Source organism: Cheilinus undulatus, linkage group 10 (assembly GCF_018320785.1).
Source record: "Cheilinus undulatus linkage group 10, ASM1832078v1, whole genome shotgun sequence".
Classification (NCBI taxonomy): Eukaryota; Metazoa; Chordata; class Actinopteri; order Labriformes; family Labridae; genus Cheilinus; species Cheilinus undulatus.
The window spans coordinates 32,532,410-32,549,037 of NC_054874.1; the positions used below are offsets into that span (position 1 = coordinate 32,532,410).

At 37.3% G+C, this 16,628-nt stretch overlaps 1 protein-coding gene across 5 annotated transcripts; it reads left to right on the forward strand.

Annotated features, from left to right (window-relative positions):
• The first annotated feature begins 1,818 nt into the window (after positions 1-1,818).
• zgc:195212 (DUF4554 domain-containing protein) lies at positions 1,819-16,013 on the forward strand. Of its 5 annotated transcripts, none has more exons than XM_041796916.1 (14): positions 1,819-1,920; positions 2,139-2,262; positions 2,837-2,890; positions 2,973-3,094; positions 3,196-3,279; positions 3,371-3,426; positions 4,607-4,678; positions 5,767-5,962; positions 8,171-8,294; positions 12,204-12,362; positions 12,450-12,571; positions 12,994-13,104; positions 15,107-15,205; positions 15,311-16,013. In XM_041796916.1, exons 1-14 carry the CDS (start codon positions 1,900-1,902, stop codon positions 15,356-15,358), a joined length of 1,392 nt encoding a protein of 463 aa, XP_041652850.1. In that variant the 5' UTR covers positions 1,819-1,899; the 3' UTR covers positions 15,359-16,013. The 5 variants fall into 5 exon arrangements, 2 of the variants coding, with proteins under 2 accessions (XP_041652850.1, XP_041652851.1); XR_005992428.1 differs by lacking the exon at positions 15,311-16,013 and adding an exon at positions 14,311-14,390 and having other exon boundaries at positions 1,820-1,920; positions 15,107-15,179; XR_005992430.1 differs by lacking the exon at positions 15,311-16,013 and having other exon boundaries at positions 1,821-1,920; positions 12,450-12,642.
• The last annotated feature ends 615 nt before the right edge of the window (positions 16,014-16,628 follow it).

The window sequence follows — 16,628 nt, forward strand, 5'->3', positions numbered from 1 at the left end:
ACTGACAAAAAGTTACGTTTTCTTCAAGATGACTAAAACTAGACTAAAATATAATTTAGTTTTCATCGGACATTAAAAATCCACAATATTTCTCCACTGTGGGCAAATCTGTCGAAAAACAATGCATCTGTATCTTCTTTGCCTCTTAGCAGAAGAAAGCAGGGACCCCAGGTTTGGCAGTTTGCATAGAACACACCACCATGACATGGTACCAGATTTAGGCAAGATCATAAATGCTTAGACTAAATGTAAAGACAAAAATGTAAAAACCTTTTATGGACCAAAACTACACTAAAATATTTTGGAGTTTTCTTTGACTAAAACTGTACTAAAAAAAGGGGAAGAAATAACTGAAATGTGACTAAAACTAAAAGATGTAATCAAAAGATTATGACTAAGACTAAAATTAAAAATAGCAGTCAAAATGAACACTATTCCAGTGTTAGTTTGTGGTAGAGGTGTGTATGTTAGTATTATAACAACATGATCAATGTAACTGACATAATCTTTTTAAATGACTGAACCAAATCCAAAAGTGTTAGGTTGTGCCCAGCTCTCCCTTACAGTTTTACTTTAGTTCAGGGTTGTCTAACTCAAATTGAGTCTGGGGCCAGATTTGCTCCAATGAGATGTTCTGAGGGCCAGAATATTTAGGCCAGGAGTGTGAAAGTCAATCATGGATTCTGAATTTAGGCCTAACCTTACAGTCAAACAAGGTCGACACATTTAAACATAGACTGTCAACCTCATTTCACCATTAGTAAAATATGAAGGAATATAAATAACATGACAATAAATCCTTCTGAGATAAAAAAAAGCAAAATGATAAGTTTAAAGGCTCAAAATCTTAGATATAAAGTCAAAATTTTTAGTTCAAAAGGTCAAAACACGAAATTTAAAGGCAAAACACTGTTTTTAATAGGCAAATACATGAGATAGACAGTCAAAATCACAAGTTTAAAAGGTAAAAATATGACTTAGAATTTTAAATTGTTAATATTGAAGGTCAAAACATGAAAAAAGTCAAAATCACATTTTAAGTCAGAATTGTGATATGCAAAATTAGAAATATGAAAAGACCACATTAATTTCTTTCCCCACTTTTTTTAACTTTTTATTGAATTATTTTCTACGGAAGAGTATTAGGGCCACTGAAAAAAAAAAATTTGAGACAATTTTTTTTTTTCAATTGTGAGAAAAAAGTCAGAATTCTGAGTTTAAAGTCAGAATTCTGAGTTTAAAGTCAGAATTCTGAGAAAAAAAGTCAGAATTCTGAGTTTTTTCTTCAAATGAAAAAAAAGTCTCAAATGTTTTTTTCTCAGAATTCTGAGATTAATCTCAGAATTCTGACTTTAAACTCAGAATTCTGACTTTTTTCTCACAATTGAAAAAAAAAATTTGTCTCAAAATTTTTTTTTTTCCAGTGGCCCTAATACTCTTCCGTAATTTTCAGTCTTTAGTTTTTCCATATTTTTTTATTTAACAAGGATATTTTAAATCATCAAGTTTAGATTTCCATGTTTACTAGAGGAAATCTGCAGACCTCATACTGGTGGGCCAGTTATAATAGAAAGATCGTTTGATTTTTGATTTGGCCCCCGGGCCTTGAGTTTGACACCCTTTCTTTAGTTGGTAGATTAAGTCAGCATTTCTTAGCCTAATTTAGTTTTCTCATATAGGTGCCTTACAGCCTTTTAAGGTAAATTGTTATGTTCATGAGACAAACCTTTAATTTTAATCTTAGATAATAGTTTGACTTCCAACCCCCTTATTTTTACAGTGTTGTTTCCTGTGGTAGAGCTTGAAGGAAAAATGATTAGTGGTCATCATGCTGATCGCGCGCATCCTAAATCTTCCATTTAGCGCGCGTCACATTTCAATTGTGACTCTTCTCTCAAGATGATTAGAGAAATACAGCAGGTAATCGTTTAAATTAAGGCTTTAGCCTCTAACATAAAGCTTGCCACTGACATTTATGGGTTCGGTTATTTTTTACTTAAGGTATGTGCTGTTGTTTCTAAACTGAAGGGTTGTAATCCAGCTTTGAAGCTATTTAGCATAAATTATCAGCCTACCGTGTGTGCTAGCATTAGCTAGCTATAAACAGGAGTTTGTGCTTTGTGTGTTGATTAATCCAGGTGCTGCGGTTGATCATGTGTTTGAGAAGGCAGAGGCAGCAGCATGGTTTAAAGAGTACTGGAGGTCTTTTGGTACTCTTGTGGACTGAAAAACGAGTTCCTGTTCAAAGTCTGAACTGCACTGGTAAGACTTCACCCATAGTTTTCAAAGGATATGAAAAGCCTAAAGTAAGCACATGCATTTTTATTTTCAGATAAATAATGAAAAAATGAGCCCAGGTTTAAATTTAGAAGTGAGCCCCCTGTAAAAAGTTTTAATAGCAGTCAACTTTTGCAGTAGTAATCTATTGATGCGTTTTCCATGTAAAACAAACACAAACCTAATCTTAGCTTAGTTTCAGTATAAAATAGGAATGATATTGTAATTTTTACCATCCCTTTTATTTAACAGGGTGAAAATTATATGGTGTAGTGAAAAGTGTAATGCAGAATTTCTGGTGAATCGAATGATAAATGCAAGTTAAAAGAGAAAATGCATGACAGATTGGTCACTGTTGGGCAGAAGGAGTTTTAATTTAAGCCAGTAACAGAATACTGTAAAGTAAAGATTAAAAGAAAACATCACCTAAAAAATAAGTGTTGTTTCCCTCTGTGCTGATGATAAAATGGAAAATTGCAGATATCAACAATTGCTGGGATTTCATCTCTAGAAATGATGTGAAGCATGAATGCTGTAACATGGTTTACTCTTGGTCCAGTTGCAGCAGCTGGTCCTTGGTGTGCAGGGATTAACATGGACAAACTCCAGCCAGGTATGGGTAGCAACACATATCTGACTTTCAAATGCCACACTTGTTGTTGTTGCACTGTGAAGTATCTGTTCTTCTGCATTAGTCCTCACAGATTTGAAGGAGAGCATGTTTCACTGTGCATGGTCATGTCCTCAGCCTGACCCTGAGGAGCTATGTGCTTTCACTGAACGGCATGGTTCCCTCAGATTTCTCCTGTCTTTTCAGGTATTAGAAACAATAAACAATAACAAACATTTTGCTGGCCTTAATAATACTACCAAGATTAAAACAATTTTTAAACGTTTTGTCCCTACTGCACTCTTCAGGTGACAGATTCAAGTCTTCTTGGTCCAGGGTGGTGTGCTTACATAGAAGCACTCCTACACACATTCAGCTTGGCTAATGCAAAGGTAGGGTCTTTTCCTCCCGATAAGTAGCATCCACAATATTCTTCTAAAGTGGGCAGCAGAAATGTGATGTGCTCTTTTTATAAATTCATAGATCAAAATCAACTTCTTATTCAAACTTGGTCAACAGATCTTCCGGCGAGAATTTAGGTATGGCTTCTAACTATGCATGTTTTTTTTATGATAAATAATATTTATCAATAAACTAGTATCACTTAAAACTAGGGCTGTCAGCTTAATGCATTTATCATTTTGTTCAAGCCTATCCCTGCAGCCACAGTGATGAAAGATGAGGACACCACTGCTCCTTCATGTCTCATTTAATGTAAAAAAAAAAAAACTCTTAGACAGCTCAGGGGACCAGTCAAAAGTCATTTACACCTTGTGTTATCAAACATTCACCTTTTTCCTGTTCACTTGTTTCCTTTTCAATCCATAACAAGTTCCCTTCCCCATGGTTAAGTTCATGTCATAGTCTTTGAGCTGCCCAAGGTTCTTTAATTTCTTTCAAATTAAAAGCAGGTCTGTTTCCACTTAGGAAGTCACTTACTCTTAGTATCAGACAGATGTTGGGAAAAGTTTTCACCACAAACAATTCTCTACAGAATTTCAAAAAACAGAAGACTACATATGCAAAGCAGATACAACTGGACATTTCTGGTGTCTCTCAGACCGACTCATCGAAGGGAAACTTCAGAAAAGGGGTGGAAAGTTTAAGACCAAAAACCACTGGCAAAAATAATCCAAATGATAACTGCACCGATATGCATTGCTGTATTTTTAATATTTCTAGAACAATGAATTAAAGGTCTTTTACATTTAAAAAAAAAAAAAAACATTTTAAGTGCCTGAACCTGAATTATTTCTGCCAATATTTTTTGGTCTTAAATTTTCCTTCCCTTTAATAAAGGGAGTTGAATTGGGATTAAAAACAGAAACTTTTATTTTAATTGCAATTTAATTTGATTTATTAAATAAAGTAACTTGAATTTTGAAAATTAATGTACACATGCTGCTCTTGTTTTGCATCACCATTAGAAGGACTATTCTAATCAATGGTAATTTAAAGCAAGAACTGTGTGTGGGATTTTGTCTTTTCAAGACCATAATTATACCTTCTACAAGCCTGCTTTGAGAAATAGTTGGATTTGCAAACACTTTCAACAAACAGATACAAATCTGTTTTGATCAGAAAGAGTACAGAGGAATCAAAATCCCTCTCTGTGTGTTAGCTTAAAAAATGAAATGATAACGTGTCCTGCTACTTCAGTTAAGCCTTTTCCTGCTTTGCTCCTCACAAGCAACATTTTTTGAGTGTGTGTTCTTGTAGAGGGAATATTAAGAGAAGAATCGCATGGGCTGACCAACCACCGCTGGTGTTGGATGTCACCTGTCGCACACAGTCAGTAATTCTGTTTTATTATTTTCAATGGGCAGTTTTTGTGTGTATCAAAGTTATATCACTCTTAGTAGAGAAGTGATAACAAGGGGTGCACAATATTGGAATTCTGCAGATAACCAGTATGCCGATATTTACAGATTAATTTTAGCTGATACAAACTTTAGTCCTTAAAACACATTTTAAAGCTTAAGGATGAAATAAAGAAACAAACAAGACAAAGACTTCAGCTGATGTAGGTCTGCTGGTCCTGCCTAATACGACTCCACAAACTTAATCGCACATATTGCTGATATAGGCGGGGTTTGAAGGGATATTTGGGTACTTTGAAGTTGGTTTGTTTCAGGTACTTGGCTTTAACAATGGCATTAACCTTCTGTGATTTCAGTATGTTGCCCCTTTTTGAGAGCATGCTTGGGGTAATCACATAAGGAAGCTAGGCTAGTCAGCACTGAAGAAGGGTACAGTTTCTGCATGTAATTTAGTGAGTTGTATGGACCAAAATAAAACAATGTTGGCTCAAATTCACGCTTTATCAATGAATTTTGAAGTGTTTTTCTCCCAAAAAGAGAGACTAGGAGATAGTGACGTGCTGAGGGGGAAGAACACATAGCTGAAAGTTGCATTGCACAATAATGCAGAGTTTTTCTGGGGGAAAAATAAACACTTCAAAATTCTTCGATATTGTGTACATTTGAGATAAATTTTTTTTGGCATTTACAGAAAACTCACTAAATTGTTTGGACAAACTGTACCTGTCTACAGTACTGAATAGCCTAGCGTGCTTGCTCATGCACCCAGCACGCTTTGGAGCAACACACACAGAAACGCTAATGCCATAACTATTGCCCAGTACATTATACAACCAAATTTTAAAAATACCAAAATATCTCTCTAACAGCCAATAAATTGGTTGGAAATATCTGCAGAAATGTATTATTTCAGGTACTAATTTGTAACTTTTTAAGCTAATATCTGCAGATACCAATATTATGCCAGTAATACTTTCCACTCCAATAATAAAACCCAACTGATGCAATGCTTATCTAATAATGACACAAACAAATGAAACAAATTTTTTGGGTTTAAAGGCCTCCTGGGAGTGTGATAAAAGGACGCTGGTGTCTCGGAGGTCACCCTTTTTGTGGAGGTCAGATACCCCTCAGTATCCCCCCTGCAGCCATGGATCACGGCTTGTTTGGGGAACTCTGCATCCAGCCTGTCACACTCCTGAGCCCCTGTGTGCTGCAGTACCCACATCTGACAACTCAACTTACCAGCATTCAAATATCCTTTGTCTGTTTGCATGGAAAGAATTTGAAGTTGCAGCTGAATTGCCGAGTATAATTGTTGTGGTGGCCTCTCAGCTTTTTACAGAGGACGTGGTTCAGCTCACATCATTGGACCGTGATGTGGTCTCCAGCTGAATGTGTAAGCAGGGATGAGGGTCAGCACCTTTAAGTCTGTGGTCATGGGGCACAGCTGGGAAACAGTGGATTACTCCCTTTGGACTGGGGCTGCGCTCTTCCTCTGTGTGGTGAGGTTTAGGAAACTTAAGTCCTCACTCACCAGAGAGTAAGGGCTAGTCATGACTGAAAACAACTAGACTGGAGCACCACTTTGGATATCAAATGTGTTTTTAGTTGTTAAAGAAATGCCAGTTGGGAGAACTACAGAGCAGTTTAGCTGTCATGTTTATGGGTTTGATAGTATGATTCACAAAGCCAGAAAATTTTCAGAGAAACCTAAATTGGGCATTGTGGGTGGAAGGGTGATGTTTGTTGTCAGCTTCAGATGTAGTGTGAGATCAACAGGCACATTTGTGCCAGGTCAGCAGTAGCATGGATTTTAGAGAGGACTGTCACGGCGACAGAGGATGACTGACCTAAATTCAAACATTACCTTCGGTCTGAAGCTTTGAGTAGTGACTTACTATTTATCTTACACTAGGGGTTTTCAAAGCGTGAGGCGGGCCTCCCCTGGGGGGCGCCACAGGACCTCAGGGGAGGTGTGGACCCATAAACTAGAGAAAAAGGTGATTTGCTTTGCTAACTTTGCTGTGTGTGGTGCAAAGTGGACAGATTAATAGTTACTTCGGAGACTAGAGTCGATTTTTAAAGTAAGGATTTTCCTGCATTGGTCCTGATGATGCTCAACATTGATTCTGTTTAATTTGCAAAGATGTATGCACTAATGATAGCATAAGGCTCTGCAAACCCTGGGGTCATGAGTCAAGGCACTAAGTCAGGGGACTTTTTTGATAGGAGGTAGAAGGAATTTTGGTCACTGAAGGTAACTGAAATGTTTAGCACCTTAAACACCAGGACAGCCTCTGCAGGTGCAGGTTTTTGGCACCAACAGTGATCTTAAGTGAGTTCCAGACAGGGCTGAAGGTGCAGGATGGTCCACTCTTATGCACACTCATGGTTCCCACTAAATTAGAGTGCAGAGCATAAAAATCAGGTGGTACTGGCAATAAGTTAATTACTGAAACCAAATAACTGATGTTTAAAGATACAGGCAAACCTAAGTATCAAGAATATTAAATGTTAGACATAAAAATCTTTACAGATTAGACAAAGGTTTGAAAATATAGTTTACATTTTTCAAATCCTTTTTTGGGGTGGGGTGGGGGTCCGCAGAATAAATTACATTCTCCTAGGGGAGGCTCACTCGCCCACACTTTGAAAACCTCTGTATTACACCCTATCTTTCTTCATTCTACAATTATTATGAATATTAATTTTAATGTTGTTATTACACTATATATAATTGTATTTGATTTAAAAACAGACAGACTAGACAAACAACATAAACTAGATTTTTTTTTCCTAGCTCTACACATTGAGGAATGAAAAACAATGTGTTTCTTTGGAGTAAACATACGTCATTTTAAAAATGTACTTTTAACTGTAAGAATCAAAACTTCATCTTCCTTTTTGAGAGCCACAGGCAGCACTGTAGCAGTGTGCTGACAACAGTGAGCATGCAGAGTGCTAAATTAAAAGTGGCCCTTTTCATTGAGCATACCCTTTCAAATTAAAATGTATTCTTCAAAATAACAGGTTTGTAAGGTGGTTCCCTGACAAAGCCTTGAAATAAACACTTGAGAACTCATTCTTCTCAAGCGCAAAAAATTTAACTAGCTGTAGTTCTGACCAGAAACTTCACTCCTCCAAACACTGGAAATTTTTAAGGAATGAGAAAAAAAATCAACTCCGGTGGGGCCATTGTATGTGTTTTAAACTGCACAAACTTTCCCATAGACTCTGTCAATATGTAGTCGCATTTCAGATGTAAATGTGTACAGTGTTCATATCTGCTAATAGTTGTGATTAACTTTATAAGATATCTGTCAATACCTTGAACATGCCATTAATATTCTATACCCCTAATCTTTTCCTTGATGTTAAAGTGCTTCTGCTTTGTGTTAATTCAGTTGTTGTAGCCCAGGTTTCTTAAATATCTGAGTCTTCCTTGACTTCACGTGTTCAGGTGCTGGTGTATAGCCCCAGTACTGTCCCTGTCACAGGCCCCTCCACCTTCTTCCAGACCCTCCCTGCACATCTGGACTGTGAAGACCTGGGCCTGCACAGCCTTCACTGTTCCCCCTTTAAAGGTAGACAAAAACCACAACACTCACTCATGACAAGGAGGCATTTTTGGTCTTCGGCTAAGGGAACTGTAATGGCCAGTTTTCTTGGACAGGATGCATGTTCATCTTGAAGTTGGTTTGTGGTCAAGGACAGTTAATCCAGTCTTAAAAACAGACACCCTGAAAGACTCAGATTTGTTACATCTGGTTTACAAGGCCTGAATGGAAAAATACTAGTTCCAACCACCTGGGTTTATTTGTTGGAGAATGTAAACACAGCCCTATCCTAGAGCTTCCCATAAAAAACTTTAATGGATCACAAAAGCCCATAGTTTGAATAAGAGGAGTGCTTACAGAGGAAAAAAAACACCAAACAGAACAATGAACAAACAATCACAACATATTTAAGGACAGCACTTGGAGACATGACCCCATCACAAATCTGGGTTACAGGAGGGAAAGACATCTTTTTTGAATTATCTCCATGTGCAACTAATCTGCGCAAGTGGTTTATGCTGATTCTAAACATTTATTCCTGAAACTATAAAGTCTTCTTACATCCACGCTGAAAAAAAATCTCACAGCAGAGGTCTGGAGTGTGGGAAAAGTTTTGTGTTTTAAGTTTGACATTGCACTGTCTGGTTTCCATTATGTCCTAAAGCAAAAAAAAAAAAAAGGATTTTAAAAGATTCATATTTATTTTTGACCATAATAACTTGTGTGTGTGGTTTTGAAACCATACAATTATGCTGCACTTTAAATCTTTTCTTCGTTTCCTCTTAAAAATTATTAAAAACATTGTGTTGCTGTGATCAACATCTGTGTTTCTTTTTTCTGAAAAGGATGCATCACAGATGGTAATCTGTGTTGCATTCAAGTATTTACTGAATTAATGGTACTTTTGCACAAAACTGGCTTGTGGATTTTGTATGCAGGGTATTGCATTTCTGCAGATACCACATTTGCCAGTATTTACCAATTTCTTTTAGCTGACACTGATATCAGTACTGATATATAAAAAGAATATAGACCTTAAACTTTAGTCCCTAAAACACATTTCAAAGTGTAAGGATAAACAAAGAAACAAACTCCAGTCCCATAAGCACACTCTAAAATGAAAGGAATGAGAATGAACAGAAGAAAAAGTTCTGCTGATGTCAGTCTGTTGGCCCTGCCCTAAACTCCACAAACTTATTTGTTCATATGACAAATTTAAATAAAGATTTATATTTACAGCTGATATATCAGTTGCAATTATCAAAAGAAATGTTAAAATCTGCTATAATCAATAATTACCTTTTTGAGCAAATATCTGTTGATACCAATATGCCAATAATGTTGCGCATTCCTATTGAAAATGTATTGCATGAAAAATACCGAACTGATTTCTAATGTCAAATTCTTGGAAAGGAACGGGTTGGTTTAAAATCAATCCAACCATCCACTGTCTGCCTCCGCTTATCCAAGGTTGGGTCATGGTCAACCCAGACATCCCTCTCCCCAGCAACATCTTCCAGCTTCTTCTGAGGGTTTCCAAGGTGCTTCTAGGCCAGATGGATTATATAACCCCTCCAGAAAGTTCTGGGACTGCCCCCAGGGTCACAGAATCTCCTCCCCCTTGGATATGCCACAAGAAGGCGACCAGGAAGCATCCTGATCAGATGCTTGAACCACTGGCAACTTTCGATGCAAAGAAGCAGCAGCTCTACTTTGAGGTCTCTCCAACTGTCCGAGCTCCTCACCCTCTCTAAGGCTGTGCCCAGCCACCCTCCTGAGGAATCTCATTTTGACCGCTTGTATCTACAAGCTCATCATCAGTCATTCAGTTATTACCCAACGCTCATGACTGTAGGTGAGGGTAAATCAAAAGCTTCGCCTTCTGACTCAGCTCTCTTCTCACCAGGATGGTCTTATAAAAGGCCTCCAACACTGCTAATGCTGTACCAACCCTCTTGTCAATCACATTCTACCTTCACTCCTAAACAAGACCCTAGAGCCGTGTTTCCATCAGGGGGTCCGGTTTCATTCAGTTCGGTTTGGTATGGTTTGGTACGCTAAACCCCAAAATAGTTTGCGTTTCCACAGACACCCGTGCTCTCTTGGTGGGTGGGGCTGTGAAAGCATGCATGTAAAGTCACAGACAGCGCGAGTCAGCTGTTCCAGCTGCAGAGTTATAGAAAGGATGAGGGACAGAAATCAGTCGGGAATAAACATTAAATAGCTTTATTTCAGCTGAAAGTGCTTCAAAAAAATAAGTACATCTGAATGATGTTAACCGCTGTCAGTAAAGATCCTCAGCTGATGGAATACGTGTATAGAGATGGTTTGAGTTGTAACGCTACGTTAACATGTGAATATATCTAGTCTAGAACAGTTTATACGACAAACTATGAAAGTTTAGAGCTGTACTGTGAGAATTCGCCGCATTAAAAAATAAAGTTAAAGTTCTGCTGGAGTTAAAATCAACCTAGATTAAGTCAGAAATCTGGGGTGCGCTGATCTCATTTAAAAATAGTCTGCAGCCTGAAGTTTTACGAGCCCGTTAAACAACCACAGAGCGATGTTTTCACAGTTTATCTAACGTAAGATGTAGATTAATAACTAGTTACTGATGTGAATGAACTGTTCAAAGGCTTCGTATTCACAAAACTTATGCATTAATTTAGTTTCTCATCCATCGCGGATGGATCAGGCTGATGTGAGCCTTCAGGTTCTGCTTTGTGTTCTTAAAATCATCCAGCCAAACGTCAGGAAACTTGATTTGTGGCCAGACATCAATATCCATAGACTAGGAAACAGTTAGGATCTCCGTCGAGTCCAAATATTTCCCATTTAGGCAGATATTGGTCCATTTTTCTCCTGTTTTCGCCCGCTTCTCACAGCGCAGACTTCCGTCTTTGAAGCCCGGAGGCGAGCAGCTGAGTCGCGCGCTGACATGACGTCAGTGCAGCCCCTATTGTTGTGTGTGTAGCTCCACCTTTTTGGTACGGTTAGGTAAGAATGGCATCCCTATAGAAGGGTGCCAAAAAGTGGGACGGTACGGTTCGCTTTTTTTGGGACCCCTTCTCTATGGAAACGCCAAAAAAAGCATGCCGTCCCGCACCGAACTGAACCGAACTGCTTGGTGGAAACGACCTACAAGATACTTGAACTCCTTCCAACAGTTAGCTTCACTGTATTCATCCATGAGTTTAGTCCAAAATTGACCCTTAATTAAAAAAAACTGTCAAAAATCCTTACAAAGACAGCAGGCTGAATTGGAATCTTTTAAAACCAAATATAGAAAAATGTGTCTGAAATTTGACATAATCACCACAAATGAAACCCTCCCTGCTACGGAAACTTTATGCAATGGAGATGTCCAGTCAAGTCATGATAAAGCAAAGAACTGGCTGATTTCTTAGAATCGTCTCTTGCATAATCTGTTTTTTCCCCTTTTAGACTACACAATGAATCACAATTGAAGTAAAACCACATACTCTTAATCACAGTCAGTTCATTCATTCATAGTAACAATAAAAACTTAAGTCAGCTGCAGTCTCTGGCTGTGTGTTTGCAGAACCTTTGTCACAATTTTGCTGTCAGTGAGGAAACAGGATTACATTAGTCTGAGGAGATGGTGCTGTTAATACATGCTGAGGAGAAGGCTTTGTAAACATTGGCTAAATCTTTCAGCTTAAGCAACATCAAGTTTTATAGCTAGAATTATATAAGCAAACTTTAAAGCAATCACTTGCCTCACCCGAAGGTACGGCCCCCATTTCCACAAAGTGACGTACCTGTTCTGATTTTGTAACCCAAAGCTGTACATCTCTGCTTGTAACCAGTGTAGACTTGCCATGTATGGTAAAAAATACTTAAAACCATGCTAACTTTTTCGTTTCCCGTTTCATTTATTACTTAAAAAAAAACTTGTTTGAACATCTTCTGCAGATCTTGTGCACAGCTCTGGCACTGTTTACACGGTTGAACAAGAAAACTCTGAAGAGCCAGAACAAGAATTGAATCTTTCCCCCATACAGCAGAGCCTCCTGCTTTTCCTCTTCCTGCAGCACATTGACCCCTTCACCTGCCAGCTCTCTGACATCATGGGTGAGACGAGGCCCATATCTTTAATCAAAAACACTGGATTGAAGTTGTTATTTGATTGCTGTTTTGTTGTCTGTACTCCTCCCAAAGTCACAGAGGCGCTGATAGAGCACCACCTGGAGGATATTCTGAACAACAACAGGCAGAGAGTAACAACAGCCCTGCAGACTGAGCTGAAGAACGCACTGAAAGCCCAAAACTGCAGACAAGAAGCAAGTCTGAGAAACACACCAGAAATACAGACATCTCTTTATTCATGCTTGTCACTGTTTGTTTTGATTAGGTAATTTTCTAGTAATGTGATATGATTTCTGTTGGCATCTTTTGATAGGAAAATAAATCAACAAAAGTTAAAACCAATTTATTGAAATTTCCTTTTTATCAGGAAGAAAATGGCAAACATTACTGGGTTACAACCAGTATTATGATCAACATTTTATCATTTCAAACTAAGAAAAACAAAGTTGTGCACGGTTTTTATGGGAAAAGCACATTTTGGGCTCTTGGAGATGGGGAAATTAATTTGATTTATTATTATTCTGATGATCATTTATCTGTTTAAAGAAAAAACATTTGTATAAGAGTGTCATTGAGGACCTTATGGTGTGTTTTTGTGTTTTGTGCTGCATGTAAGGAACAAGAGAAGCTGCGTTCAGCGTCTGAAGTGATTCTTAATTCATCAATCAGTATTGTGAGCTGCAGCAGTAGCACAGACTTCAGAGATGCCTGTTTGAACTGCATGAAGGTGAGGGGTGAAGAGATTTTACAACCTCAATTCCAAAAAAAGTTGGGGCGCAGTGTAAAATGTAAATTAAAACAGAATGCAATGATTTGCAATCTCTACAAAAACCCATATTTTTCACAATAGAACATAACATAAAAGATATAGAAACATAGACACTTTACCTTTTCATGAACAATATTTGCTCACAATTTGATGACAGCAAGATATTTTGAAAGCATGGGACAGAACAACAAAACACTAGAAAAGTAAGTGGTGCTAATCTGGAGGATATTTTGTTACCTTTTAGATTAATTGGCAACAGATCAGTAACATGACTGGGTATAAAAGGAGTGTTTTAGAGTGGTAGAGTCTCAAAAGTCAAGAAGGGTTCACCAATCTGCAAAAAAAAAAAAAAAGTCTAAAAATTGTGGAACAATTTCAGAAAAATGTTCTTCATTGTGAAATTCAGTCAGTCAATTAATCAATCTTTCTTTGTATAGCACCAATTCATAACCGGAGTTATCTCAAGACACTTTACAGAGACAAAGACCATGCAAAGACCTTGAATAACCCACTATATACAGAACCTAATATCAAAAGATTCATGATTCTGTTCTGGAAATCACTGCATGGGTATAGAATCACTACGAGAAGTCTTTGTCTGTCCACACAGTTGGCTGTGTCATCCTCAACTGCATGTTAAAGCTGTATCATGCAAAGAAGAAGCCATATGTGAAAACAATCCAGAAATGCCACTTGTTGTATTTTTAATTCATTGATACAGTAGTTAACGTAGTTTACATTTAGTTAAAAGGCTAAAATAGGTTTATCTCAGTTAGAAGCACTTAAGTTCATGATTTTTAGACTATTGAACAGTTACTTCTACTGACCACAAGGTGGCAGTATGCATCTGTTAATCTTTTGAAACTGCAGTTTTGTATGCCATAAAGCAGTGTAGAAAAGTGATGTAAAGTATGCCTGAGAAATGTAACAAGAATGAATGGAAACAAGAGAGAGTATGCCATGCAACCTTGTAGTAATGCTTCATTGTTCGAAGTAAAGTGAAGAAAAAGACAAACGCAGTGTCCGGTCATCCTTTTTAGAAGTTACAGCTAAGTTCCCACACCATCGTCTTCCCTTGATTTAATTTAAAATGGACTGAGGCAAAATGGAAAACTGTTCTGTGGTTAATTAATCAAAATTTTCAATTCTTTTTGGAAACCACAGACACCAGTTCCTGTGGACCATTGAGGAGGGGGACCATTCAGCCTGCTATCAGTGCAGTTCAAAAGCTTGCATCTCTGATGGTATGGGGTTGCATTAGGGTCTTTATTTTGGGGGGCTTTCATATCTGGAAAGGAACTATCAATGCTGAAAAGTAAACAGGGGTTTTAGAGAAACATAGGCTCCAATCCAGACAACGTCTGTTTGAAGAAAGGCTTTGCATGTTTCAGTAAGACAATGTTAAACCACATTCCACATCCATCACAACAGCATGGCTTCAGAGCAGAAGAGTCTGGGTGCTGAACTGGTCTGCCTGCAGTCCAGACCTTTCACCATCAGAAAACATTTGGCACATCATTAAACAAAAAAATCTGTCAAAGCAGAACCAGGGCTGTGGAGCAGCTAGATCCTACATCATACAAAAATGGGACTTAAAACTCAAAATATGTTAATGTTTTTCATGAAATGGTGAAAATGTCTCGGTTTCAACATCTGATATGTTATTTATGTTCTATTGTGAATAAAATAGGGGTTTATGAGATTTGCGAATCAATGCATTCTGCTTTCCGTTATACATTTTACACCACGTTTATACATATACATTTACTGGATTTGGGGTTGTAATAATATCAGTTTTTCAAATGGGAAAGAAAATGTTGACTCAAATAAAAGAGGTATTAACTTTCACAGCTCAGTTTTACAGACGATATTAGCAAGCATATGTATGTTGAGGTACAAGCAGGCTGATGGTGTGACAGAAGTCATACTTGCATCCATAATGTATGTATGTGCTGGTTAGGTGCGTGACACTCATGAACTGTCGGCTTCCCTCCGTGAATCCCTGAGGAGGGTGACATCATGGAAATTTGTCTCCAGGGGTGGGTGCTATTCAGATCAGGTAAGTTGGATGTTTGTTGTGCTCAGAGACTAAAGCAGCACTTCAGTTCTCTAAGACATCTAATTTTAGATTTTTTTTTTTTCTAAATACTTTTGCTTCCAAAAGATGGATGGACACCTGGAGAGTGATGAACCAACAAGAACCGAACTCTGAGAACATCTGTCTGTGTCGAGTTCGTAATAAATGAGGAGGCAGACAACACTGTTTTTTTTTTTTTTAGATTTATTTGTAAGCATTTGCAGTGTCATAAATGGGCTGGCAGTAGAAATAGTTATTAATTAATGCAAGTGTACTGTTTTAAAATATTTTGGTTTTTTTTTCTTTTTTTTCTTTTTGTTGTTGTTGTAGCAAAAAATATAAATTCTCAAATAGGTAACATTACAGAAGAGATCTGTATTAAACTTTATTTATAATCTGAAATAGCCATGCATTCATGTTCTTTTCAGTGTACGCCCAAAAATAAACAAAATGCATTATATAATAACATAGTTATGATATGGCTAGTAGTGGTGTGCAGGGTATACGCGGGAGTACGGGGTAGAGCCACTTATTTTTTGTCACCATAGAGCATACTTTGCTTTAAAACTAAGGGTATACCCACTTCTGCACACATCACTAGACTAATCAATAATGAAAATATTCAAACAGGCCTGAAAGTACATAAAAATTATTTTGACCAATTACGAAGGAACATAAATATATTAATTTTGTGGCAGATGTTAATTCTGTTATTGCCCACCACATAATTTTTACAGTTATTTAAATTTAGTCCTAATTTCAAGATTAAAATGTTTATTAATTTATGTCACATTTTGGTAATTTCCTACACTTATAGATGTACTCTAGTTTTACTTGACAAGAAAACTCTAATTTTGAGTCAATAAAAAGTGATTAAAATTTAGTCAGACCCTTTATTTTTATTATCTGAATCTGATGCCACATTATACTTATAGTCTCCAAGCACCTTGCAAAATCTGTGACCCCTGCTTTCTATCACTGACAGCTAGACAAGCTACAGATTCATCCTACCTAACAGCCCATGCTCTCTCTGTTTCTTACCTCTTTTACCCTCATATTTACTTGGATTTCAACAGATTTATTATGGATTTTGAAAGGTGAACATAGAACATAGAAATAGTTACATTTTTGTCTAATGTTAGTTTCCTTCATGAAAACTAAACTCACTGTTTGACAACGTTTTGTCACCACAAATCTGTTACTAGCTGGTTTCAGTCTCATCCTTCTCATGTAAAAACGGTTGCCAACTGGAATTTTAGTGATGGTTTTAATGGATTAAATTTTCATCATCTCACGCCGTTTAAAACCCCTAACCGTTAGATAGATAATTTTATTCTGAAAGGACTGACGCATTTAGTTTTTTGTTCACTTAAGCTTTTATTGTAGTTCATTTATAAGCCTGCCT